This window comes from Diplotaxodon limnothrissa, linkage group LG8 (genome assembly GCF_057381915.1).
Source record: "Diplotaxodon limnothrissa isolate DT_005_m linkage group LG8, D_limnothrissa_male_GT1.1, whole genome shotgun sequence".
NCBI lineage: Eukaryota > Metazoa > Chordata > Actinopteri > Cichliformes > Cichlidae > Diplotaxodon > Diplotaxodon limnothrissa.
In genome coordinates this window covers 25,696,092-25,708,510 of record NC_140603.1, presented here as the reverse complement: position 1 = coordinate 25,708,510, position 12,419 = coordinate 25,696,092, and the positions used below count along the sequence as shown (strand labels likewise).

At 39.9% G+C, this 12,419-nt stretch overlaps 2 protein-coding genes across 2 annotated transcripts; one reads left to right on the top strand and one right to left on the bottom strand.

Moving 5' to 3' along the window:
• Window positions 1-1,173: 1,173 nt before the first annotated feature.
• LOC146627008 (uncharacterized) lies at window positions 1,174-5,302 on the top strand. The gene is made up of 2 exons (XM_085360981.1): window positions 1,174-1,470; window positions 4,532-5,302. Exons 1-2 carry the CDS (start codon window positions 1,174-1,176, stop codon window positions 5,300-5,302), a joined length of 1,068 nt encoding a protein of 355 aa, XP_085217107.1.
• Window positions 5,303-6,082: 780 nt separating this feature from the next.
• Window positions 6,083-10,977, bottom strand: tmem101 (transmembrane protein 101). The gene is made up of 4 exons (XM_085360980.1): window positions 10,824-10,977; window positions 10,073-10,253; window positions 9,020-9,166; window positions 6,083-8,082 (listed from the first exon to the last, which is right to left on the bottom strand). The coding sequence occupies exons 1-4, from the start codon at window positions 10,952-10,954 to the stop codon at window positions 7,774-7,776; spliced, it is 768 nt and encodes a 255-aa protein (XP_085217106.1). The 5' UTR covers window positions 10,955-10,977; the 3' UTR covers window positions 6,083-7,773.
• Window positions 10,978-12,419: the final 1,442 nt, after the last annotated feature.

Below are 12,419 nucleotides of genomic sequence, written 5' to 3'. Positions count from 1 at the left end.
TGTTTTATGTTTTTTTTTTTTTTTTTTAATTGCCAGAGTGCTGTCTTTTTCTTGTCATAACCCTGATTTTATATGACATCCTCGGAATACATTTGGCTGCATTCCTGAGGAACCACTTCACTTGTGTCACGTGAACTCAGACTGACCATCAGCTGTCCTCAGTAAGGACGTTTTAATCAGATACGGGTTACACTCGGGTTTCACTTTCTGTCCTGTTTGGTAGCGTTGTAATCTGTGTAATTACAGGAAACTGACGCCATGTCTCTTTCAAATTAATTATTTAAATGTTTTAAGCCTCTGGGTTACTCTAAAGCTGGTTGATGACATTTGCCTCCATCCTGTGGGCAGCAACGAACTTCTCAGTAAATCAGTGTGAATTTTTAAATGAGTACCACTAATGGAGCTGCAGTTATGTGGAAAAAATGTTCTTTTTTTCCTTTTTCTGGGTGGAGGTATGGCTACATTTCAGGTAGGCTGATGGTTGTTGTTCAGTGATATCTTGTGGTTGTCTTAATGAATTATTTCAACTCCAAAATGTCAGAAAAGTGTGAAAAATGCTCCCAAAGGTGAAGTCGATTTTATTTTATTTTTTTTATAGAAAGGTGTATTTTTTAAAAAATAACATTATACGTAATAGTCAATTTTTAATTTCTTTGGGGCAGTCTTTAAATATTGAATTGTTTTTGCTGACTGATCCTCGGTGCTTCCAATATAATGGTCCTGATGCTGAATGCTGTACTGAAGATTTACTTTTAAAGAGGCTTTTCCATTACATTACTACCAGTGCTACCTTTACCATAATAGAGATTATAAAAACTCATACAATCTTATGTAACATGTTGCTGAAATCACAGGGATATGGGAGTTCTATGATGAAAAAGAGCTTAATATATCCATATAGAAGAGCAGATGTAAATCCTTACTTTAGGAAAGGATCCAAAATGGACCAAGTTTCCTGCCCTGATGTGGTGGTTATGTGATCATCTGTTTAAGCCATTAATCCCTCTCTAATCGGGAACCGTTCGATGTTTGCTCATGGAGAATTTGTTGAAATGACAGCGTTATCGTGCCCTTGCAACAAATTCTCTGGGTTTCTACATGTATTTCTCGGGGGGACTACAAGAGGGTAACCATGCCTTTCAGCAGGAGTGAGGTCACTCAGATTCCAGCAAGATGCCTGGCTTTGGCTGCACTATGCTGGCCGCGATGTTCCTGCTCCCTCTCCTCCTGAATGCCGTGCTGGGCTTTAAACTGTGCCCCAGCCCCTGCTTGTGCTATGAATCTTCAGACCTGGTGGACTGCAGGTCTCGTGGGTTGACCCGGGTCCCATCCAGCATCTCCCACGGCACCTGGCTGCTGGATCTAAGTGCGAACAAGGTGACAGAGGTGCACACCAGGTCTTTCATAGGACTGTGGTCACTCAAGATCCTCCTCATGTCCAACAACAGCATCCATATTCTGCACCCACAGGTACGTCAGTAAGAGCTGGTTATTGTGTGTTTTCTGTGTTTGATATTTTAGTGCAGCTGTAGAAGTCTTTAGATTCTTACATCAAAGAAATAACCACACTTAAAAAGGAGTACTGCAATTTTCTAATTAATATTTTAACATGAACTGGTTATTGAAGTTCTCTTTCAAAGTCAGTATTTAGTGTCAGTTTGTAGTCTTAGTTGAGGTCTTAGGGGGTTATTATAAATTTAGATTGTGGGTGGATTTTGTCAGAGGCATATTTAAGAGGTTTAGAACTGATATTACAATGCGGACGGCACACAGTCATGCAGATGTCCTGAGCTCGATAAACAAATGCAGACATTTTTCCAGGACAACCAGCAAAGCAAATTTAACCAAACTGACAAAAGCTCTATATTTTATTTCTGCGAACTAAAATCCATCCTTTCAATCCTGAATGGTTTATCTAGTTCAGGGTTGCACAGGGCAGCTGGAGCTTATCTGAGTTATCACGTATTAAACCCGATGAGATGAGAGGCAGAGTATATCCTGGCCAAGTCTACGCTACCACAAGGAAATGAAGAAAAAAAAAAACCGTTCACTCACATTAACATACAGCCAAGTTAGAATCAGCAAGTAACCTAACAAATGTGTTATCTACAAGAAACTTGCTTAGATTTTCAGTGGGGCATTAGTATATGCAGTACTGTGCAAAATTCACGAGCTGAAATTCGTTTCTTAATATGTTGCTAGGAAGATGGGAAACGAGTGCACTTTATTCGAGTGTGCACACATACATGGAAATGCAGTAAATAAGGTAAACAGAGTTTGTACAATTCTAACAAACTTGAAAGTCAAGATTTGGTAGGACCAGCTTTTAATCTTCTGCACCACCTAAACTTTCTCTATGCTTGCACTGGCAGTGTGTTTGGGATCAATGTCATGCTAAAAATTTAAGACACTTCCTAGATTATATTGCACAGTATGATGGTATTTTACTTTTCATCTCTAACCTCCACTGGCTACAATGCAAACCAGGAAAGAGCCTTCGCTGTTTTTTACAAATGGATGTAGACAGCCTTATTCTTTTCAGGGTCGCGGGGGGGCGCTGGAGCCTATCCCGGCTGTCATAGGGCGAGAGGCGCGGTACACCCTGGACAGGTCGCCAGTCTGTCGCAGACAACCATTCGCACTCACATTCACTCCCGCATTCACACCTACGGGCAATTTAGATGTTTTTCAATTAACCTATCCCCACAAAGTGCATGTCTTTGGCTTGTGGGAGGAAGCCGAAATACCCGGGGAGAACCCACGCAAACTCCACACAGAAAGACTCCCTTAACTGCTGTGAGGCAACAGTGCTAACCACCGTGCCGCCACCTCCATACATATTGATGACAATTTAAACCAAAAAAATTAAAACTTGGATTTGTCAGTCCGTAAGAGCTGTTGTCCTTGATTTTCAGTCCAGCTCTTGTGTGTTTTGGCATACCTCAACCTTTCCTCCATTTCCCTTCCTTAAGAATGGCTTCTTGACGTCCAATCTTCCACTGAGATCATTTTTAATGAGGCTGAAGGAACTGATGAATCACCAATTTCCTGTGCCAGGTCATTGCTGGACTTTTTTACTGGTTGTTTTTTTTTTTAAAGGAGATGACTGTCACACCATCTACTTATTCTTTTTGCCTCCACTTGTCCATTTTCCTCATTTTGCACACCATGCCAAGTTTTAAAGAACTAATTGGTCTTTGGAAATCACCATGTTGGTGCAAAATACAATTTCATGTCTTTCAAACTGTGTAAATTTTAACATTTTTCATAGTCTCAACAAAAGAAAGGGGAGCAAATGTGTTTTTGTCACCAGGCTGCAAATACCAAAGTGCCAAAAGATATTGTTTAAAAAATGGTTCTTTGCTAAATTGTCGATGTGTAGACACAACACTCTTTCAACTTGAACTCCCTTGATGCATTTTTTTTAATGTTTAATAATTAATAAGTCAGTGTTAAGTGTCTTAACAAACAAACATACTTCCAAAAATGATAAAAGGACACGGATGCGTGAAAAAGCAGCCAATGCCCAAAGATAACCTTGACTTTAGCACATCCATCCATTTTTGCTGCTCATCTGGTTTCGGGGGCAGCAGTCTAAGCAGAGAAACTCAGACTTCCCTTACCTCACTTACCGCCTCCAGCTCTTCTGGTAGGACAACAAGACGTTCCCAAGCTAGCCAAGAGACAGCAAGTCCCAGCAAGACTAGGACTTGCTGGGACTCTCTCCAGCAAGTCCTAGTCTGCCCCAAGGCCTCCTCCCAGTAGGACGTTCCCAGAATACCTCACCTAGGAGGTGTCCAAGAGGCATCCTAGTCAGACCACCTCATCTGGCTATTTTCGATGTGGAGGAAAAGCAGCTCTGCTACGAAGCCCTCTCAAATAACAGAGCTCCTCACCCTATATCTAAGGGAGAGCCCAGCTACTCTTTGGAGGAAGCTCATTTCTGCCGCTTGTATCCAAAACCAGAGCTCACGACCATAGGTGAGGGTTGACCAGTAAGTCAACAGCTTCACTACTATATAATATTTAACTCTTCCCCCCCCTCATAAAGACAACATTTGACCTCTCGTGTTCCCTTCATGACGAGTTTTGATACATCAGTTCATATCAGTAAAGATGTGGTTTGATGACCTCACTAACTTTTCATATCCACACCCGGTTATTTTCTTATACAAGGATGCATGAAATATAAAACAAACCACCAGTTCAGAAACATGGGTTAACTCTAGAAGATTATTTAAAGGGAAGAGTTAAAATTTCTATTTCTCCAATCAATTCAAAAATAAAATATTTCAATTAAACAGAGACAAAAAAAAAAAAAAGTCTGCACAGCTTTGTTTGGGATTTTAGCTTGGCGGAAAAAAACCCTTAAATTTCCCTCTGGAACCGGTTTCCTGAGATGAGATGCAATATATATTTAAAAGTTGCTGTGAAAACACACCCGATAACTGACCACGTTTTAAGTTAAACCACAATTCAAACTCAGCTGATTTGAGTAACGTGTTGTTTCTAATTTCTTTTTCCATTTTAGTCTCTGTCATCCCTGCAGTTTCTGGAGAAGTTGGATTTGAGTTTTAACCGGCTGCGGTGGCTCCCTCAGGACTTCTCTCAGGGCCTATACTCCCTCCAGGAGCTCCGGCTGAGCAACAACCTGCTGCAGCACTTAGACTCCAAATCACTGGAAGACTGTGGCAGCTTGAGGAAACTGGACCTCAGTTACAACCACATCCGAGGACTGGACATCAAGGCTTTGAGCAGCCTGTCTCGACTGAGCTTCCTCAACATGGAGGGAAACAGGCTGAATGTTCTTAAAGATGGCCAGCTGAACAGGCAGCAAACCTTGGAGGTCCTGCTGCTCAACTACAACAACATCTCAAAGATTGAGGCCGAATCTCTGGCTCCCTTGCGAAGGCTCTCTCTGCTAGGTCTCAAGGGAAACCAGCTAGAGCACATAAGGTTCAAGACCTTCCTGAAGCTCCAGACAACCAGCACCTACCTTCAGATGTCCCTCAACCCCTGGATCTGTGACTGCGAGCTGCAGCGCATCTTCGGCAAGATCAACCATGTGCGACATCTGCACGTAGAGGACTACAAGGACATCATCTGTCACGCTCCCGCTCAGCTAGCCGGAAGTCTCCTGGCTTCGATGGACAGCCAGCTGTGTATAGCTGAGACTGCCTCAGTGCTCGTCATCACCATCACCGTGATGCTCGCTGTGATTGGTGCTCTGGTAAAAGCGGAGCGCAACCGTAAGAACAAACAAGCCTCAAGTGAAGCAGAGTCCCAGGGACAAGAAAAGTGATACTTTTTACTCATTTACAGGAACTCTAGGACTAATATGTGACCTGATTCTGGATGCTGAGCAGCAGACAAGTACAAATTATCACATTCTATTCTGTTTCAATGCTCTTTAAAGCTTTTTATACTTATGAAGCAGGCACTGTAGGAAAAAGGAGAGAAATCAAAGTGGAAATGGCTCATGTAGTAGCACTATTCCGGTGCGTGTAGGACTCATTCAACATCAGGCTACCTCCGAACATTTTTGAAATTCCCTTTACTGGTCTTACGACACAGCCACATCTCAACCCCTTTGAAAACTGGTTGGTCTCCAGTACCTGATCTATCCTTTTTGTCATTGACCTTTTTTAAATGAGCTAAAACATGTAACATGTTCCATATGGGATGTGACACTATGGTCATATTACACTGGTTTTATTGTTGATGGAATATGAAATATTGTATGAAGAAATCTTTATTTTAGCAATGGTGGCCAAACCTATTGCAAAAGTTCATAGCAAACCACAAAACAAAACAAAACAGACTGACCAGTCTGGCAGGTTGGAAGTGATTCAGTGAGATTAGTAAAAACATAAAACCAACATATGACTAAAAAAAATTATTGAAGTCATTAATGGAATAAATGGAAGCTCAAAGGTGAATCTTCTTTAGCTAAGTATAAAAACACATTCAGGTGTTTTCTTTGTGTTGAACTACATGTTGGTTTAGACACTGACACAAGCCACACATTAAATATAAATCCTCCAAAAAGGCTTTATGCATATTTAATCACTCATCCTGGTAATTATGCCTCCTAAACACACTGCACAGTCTTGGACATGAAGGATCTGTTACATTCAGCCTTTCTTCCTTGTTAACTGAATGTTGAGCCAAATTGGGCACATCATAGAAAACAAACTGCAACTTTCAGTAAAATGAAGTGACTTGAATACCCATGTAACGAAACAGTTATTTCATATAAAATGTAAGCAGTTAAAAAGTATTACAGCTGTAGACATATAAAAGACGGACTGGGTCTAAAAAGTGAAGCCAATTGAGTTTGTAAATTTCGGAAGGAGAATAATGAGTACACTTATTTGTTAAGGCTTATGATTGACAACCCATTAAACAATGAGAGTGCTGTTTCATAGTCAGACCTGCTGCTTCTAATAACACAATGGTGAAGGTAAAAACGCGTATCTGGAAGCTTTAAAGCCAGCGGGAGAAATCACATTGCCAAGCCCACCTTTTACACCATCTATGATGTCAGACAGGACTACCCATTGAAAGACTGCTTTAAACATGGTGTTTATTCCCAATAGGCCAGCATAGTCATTCCACTTCAAAAGCAATATCACATAAGACGTGCAACAAATTAAAGGAAAAACCTGAACCTTTGACCCTTCCCCTACAGTGAGGGGTGGGAGTTAATTAAACTTTTTATAGGAGTTCTAAATTGGCTGCAGGTGTGAGTGGCATACCCCGCCCCTCGCTCTCACCCAAAGTCAGCTATGACAGGATCCAGTTCCAACCTCTGGTTGGTGGTTAAGAAAGACAGCTGTATGTATGTACGTACAGGAGAGCTGATGTTTTAAGTTGGCGCTCTGCAAAAACCAAATCACAAAATTAGTGAATAATCTCTTAGGTTAAAGCTGTTTATTACAGAGACAGCTGGACTGAAGCTGTTCTGGCTCAGCATGTTGCTAAGCACAGATTGGCAATTAATCAAATTATACTTTCAGTTATCATTTTGGCCTTTTCTCGGATTGGTCTCACTGCTGTGTGGTATTTTGCACAGTACTGCTGGTTGTGGAAGAATTTATCTAAAATGATGCTTTTGTTGACAACTAAGATAAGAACCACCTAGGATAATGCATCTCAACTTTTCTTCAGGTCAAGAAGGACTTTGGAATTAAGTCAAATTTAAATTCTGTTACAAACATGGCTTCTAACAATTACAAAAACAAGGTAATGGACATAAAACTATTTGTTTGTGTTGTTCCTTTGCAGCCGTGCACTTTCATCCCTCTCTAAAACCCCAATCAAGCTGTTGCTTCATGATGGCTTTTTCCTTTAATTTGTCACCCAGCAATTTTTCCCTTTTTTAAAATCACGTATTTAAACCATCCACTGTAAATAGTGATTGAAATCATTAAGACCTCTTTTAAAAGTTCCCAGTAGGCTTGTAGTAATAACACTCCCTGTCAAGCTTCAGAGCATATCAGAAACAAAAATGTAAACATAAATCCAAATAAATTATTAACATTTAAAAAGCAAGGTTGTGTTTTTTCTTTTTCCTTGCAAAAGCAAAGTTACAAACTGGATAATCGACGCCGCTTACATCCGACCGTCTCAGCAGTGACTGTTTTTAATCCTGAGGCGTCATCGAGTGACGGCAGCTTTGAGTACAGAGTTGGGCCACGATGAAAAGGCCAACGACATCTTCCTCTGGTGCACACACCTTGGTCTGTAAAAGCTGTCTGAGTGTGTGACTGTTCAGCCATCAGTGGCTAGGATCAGTACAGCGGCGAAGATGCCCACATTATGACCTATCAGCTTCATCTGGTTCCAGAACTCCACCTTCCGAGTGTGGTGCCAGTAACCAATGTTACCATCGATGAGCAAGATAATAAGAGGAAGGATGGTGGCCAGGATCTGAGCGGCCAGGCGGATGTAGCAGCCGGAGAGGAAGGCCAGAGCCAGGATGCCAAACACCACCTCCAGCAGCATCAGAGTGACCTCTCCCCCAACGATGTGGTTCAGATAGACCTGCCTGTCCTCTTTGCTGTGCTGGAGGGAGTAAACCTAGTGGGGAGAAAATAGCACTGCAGTATTTGAACTAAAAACAAGGTCTGATCAATAAAATGTTACTCAGAAATTTATGGAATATTATTATTATTTCATATAAATGATTATCTGGTTTGTAGAAATTAATTACAAGTAGCTAATTTCATGTTATTTGATCACAGAAAGAATTCTGGTCAGACTCTGAATCTAATTTAATAAAACAGATCAATTCAAAAATGACCAGTACGCACAGTTTTGTATAAGCAGGACTAAAAAGATATACACTTAGTTTATAAAGACACTAGGGAAAATAAGGAACATCTTATATTTAAAACCTATTTAGTTCACAATGGCATTGAGTGAAAATAACAAAACCTCACACTTAACAATCTAGGTCTGGGTCGTTGTGGCAGCTGTCTAAGCCAAGATTCCCACACTTGCTTCTCCCAGCCAACTCCTTCAGCTCTCCTGGGAGGACACCAAGATTTCCCTAACAAGCTAAGAGACATTATCTCTCCAGTGTGTCTTAGGTCTGCCCTGGGGTCTCCTCCTAGTAGGACATGCCCAAAACACCTCACCTAGAAGATATCCTAGTCAAAAACCTGAACGACATCAACTCATCGCCTTAGAGACACTGATGTCTCCTCGTAGTGTCTCATGAACAAGTCAAGACACCTTTCAGAAAGAGCTCATTTCCACTGCTTGTATCCACAATCTTATTTCTTTAGTCACTACCCACAGCTCATGAACAGGTAAGGTAAGGAAAGGAAAGTAGATTGCTAAATAAACTGCTTTGCTTTCACACTCAGCCTCTCCCTCACTGAACACACTCCATGTGTCAATCTCCTGCTACACTCTCCCATACTTGTGAGCAAGACCTGGAGATTCCTAATCTCCCCAAAGTGGACTATAGCCCAACTAGCTCTAAAATCTATAGAAGTGAAATGTGTCTTACCATGCAAATGAGATAGACTCCCAGAAAAACTTGTCCAGTAGACTGCAGGGATCTGCTGCGAGGTTTCTGTCTGTATACTTCCCCTGCGCCGCTGGCCAGAATCAGAAAGCCTCCAATAATGGCCAGCGCTCTGGAGTACATTCGCACCTGTAGTGAAAAAGATTCAAGCTGTCACAATCTGAGGCAAGTTCCTACCACAGTTGCTCTGATAAAGCAATCTACTCTGACTTGTAGTGGTGGCCCAGATCCAATTTCACCGCCATGTGTGACACAGATCCACTTTTGATTAATAGCTCAAAGACTGATCCGGGCCATTGTTTGATTTAGTAGAAGTTTAACCTCCATCAGTGGTCAAAAAATGAAATTTATTACATTCAATGAGTATCAGACATAAACAAATATGTGCTCAAAAGTATTAGAGTTCATGTGTAGTGCAAAAAGACAACCCAAAAATAAACATCTCGAAGAACACATTACTGCATGTTCACACCATGCATGTTATATATTATCACTTCAGACTGGTGTCAGATATTACATTAAATAAAATCTGGCAGGCAATGGTGACGCAGAAGATCTGCTATGGCAAATACTATAGGGAGCAGCCAAAAGATTATTCAGAGGGTCCTCATAGGTTTTATTCATAGACAGGATTCTTCAGAAAGTGGGAGAACCAGCAGAATCCCGTCTCCAGTCTCTCCACAGAAAGAGACAATGATACAGTCATAACAAAAAAGAAAAATTTGGGTTTTCAAGTATTCTCTATCACAGACTAATTTATTCCTTTTCAAACCAAACTGTTCCATTTCACCAATCTTCTGAACTATTTTTATCCACTCAGTGTTTGTTAGAGATTGCTTATTTAAACACTTATTAGTTATTGCTGTTCTACTTTTAGTTAACAATATAAATATAACAAAAAGCTGTCTTTTTTTCTTTTTAGCTCAGGTAGCATATTCACTAAATAACACTAAAATCAAAGTTAATCTGTTTAGCTGACAATTTAACTTATATCTGTGAACAGAACTGACTTTTCTATCAAAGGACGTCACTCACCTTAAGCCATTCCCCATAATACACCTGCTCTCCAACGTATGATGCGTAAGTACTGATGGCAAGCTGTACGGCAGCAGCCAAAGCAAACCACCGTCTCTTCACCCCAAATGACATGAAGCTGGCACAGATCACCGCAGCGCCCATGTCCACATACAGGTACGGTATGTGGATATCTGGCTTCCTGTAGATTGTTGGGAATTAAAAGCGTGTCAGTGGGTCAGTTTTACCCCGCCTCAGAATAAAATTTTGTGTTACGTTATAGATTTACACTTATATTTATACATTTTCCGTGAAGCAGCTGTAATTACAGGATGGTTCAAAGGGGTGTGGTTGTCCACCATAGACTGAAAAATACACACCCAGTATCAACACTGAAACGACGACCAAGAAAGAAAATTACAGCCTACCCTATCTAAAATTACAGACGAGGCCAAATATAACACGGCTTCTTAATTTAAACCACTTCTTCAGCCCATCAACTTTCGGCATGGGAGTAATTTCTGCAATTCAACTCACATTAGCTAGCAAGCACATTCCCACATTTAAGATAAAAGAAAAAAGGTTGCTTCGTGTAACTTTATCCTTTAAACTCAACCTTTTCAGCCATAACAATTTTCAGCTAATACTTCTCCAATAACATGTTTTAATATTTAGACTATTTTTTCCCTCAAAGTTTGACTCGATCTTAAAGTAGCAGGTTGTTAGCGCGTCAGCTAACTTGAGCTAGCTCTCTCGTTCTTTCTTTATTTACCTTTTCGAGTCCGCTCGTTCAGCAAAGAGCATCAGCATGCTGAAGCAGTTCCAAAATCCAAACCGGGTCAAAATAAACGCCCCCACTTGGCTTAGAAACCTCAACATCTGCTTCCTACTGGGACCCGCCATCGTTGCTGCTGCACATCTAATCGCCAGCGATACAGTATCGGATACATCATTAACTTCCGGGTAACAATATGTTCACGTGTCGAACTAAAAGCATATTTTTCAGCTATTATTTTGAAAATATTTTTTTCCTGTCTTCCTATTGGCTGATGTGACAAACAGGTGGGTTGGGCCACCGGTGTGGCCCAATCACTGCACTGCCGGGACAAAAGCTATTCGACAGCTCCATCTGCAGGAAATGATTCGTAATTACAGAAAGGTTTAGAGGTCATGAGAGGAAATGATAGTTGACCTCCATTGCTCTAAATAGAAAAGGCTTGGATATCTTTCTCCAATTAAAAAAGATCGTCTTTTAATATTGATTCATTTTTAGTGAATTCATTAAGGCATTCATTAATTTTTCTTCAATAAAACAAGAAAGATTAGGCGACTTAACGTCAAGTCATCTAGTATCCCTTAACAATAACTATGCAAAAATATTTGTAAATATTTTCTTTTCTTTTCTTTTTATTGAAAACTGAATTTGTATACACCCCCAAAAAGCTTGTATTTAATAGATTAACGCTGTTGCTTAAAAGCATTAAGTTTTATGTTGTATAGTTGTATAGTTTACACATATTAACTTTTTATATTCAAAATATAAAAGCAAATATTTAGTGCGAGTCTTACTAAAATATTTATTTATATATAATACAGTAAATATTCTATATAACCTCTTTGGCTCTGATAAAAGCCTCAGTAATTTATATTGTCAATTTATCAGGCCCTGTTGCATCTTAAAGACTTCATAGTATCATATTATCCTAATAAAGCATTTGCTCTAATACTCTAATACTGCTCTAATACTGTAGGGTCAGTAGCTTACAATATAAAGTGCCAGGAGGTAACTGCTGTTGTAAATTGTGCTACATAAATAAACTGAATTGAATATTTTTTGCTTTTACTCTTGATTGTTTATTGTACTAAGGTAGCCAAAATCAAAAATTAAAATATCTTTAAACTTGATTCTGGTTTCATTCAATTACAATTTTTTTTTTTTAAACTTGATACTTAATTTCCAACTTATAATTCATGTATTTTTTGTGTAACTGTGGAATATAAATTGGCAGTTTGTTAAAACTCTTCCAATCCCATATAAATGCTATGAACACACCAGTGACGGTCCTGCTCATTAACAAGTGTTCATAACAAAAGAAATATTCAAAAAACAATAAAATAAATTGTCAAAGCCACCAGTGACAATAACAAATACCTGTAAATGACATTTAGCACAGCTGTTTTGCAGTAAAAATGAACTCAAGGTGGGGAAAAAGCCTCTTCACAATGAAAAGGAGTGTTTCTGCTCTGCTGCTAATCCACAGTGAGGTTAATCTTGAGTAAATGAGACTAACCCAGATTCTGATAATGGCTTAGTGTGAGTCCTACTGAAGGTTTAGTGGAGGCCAATTAGCTTTCCATGTCTGTCAGA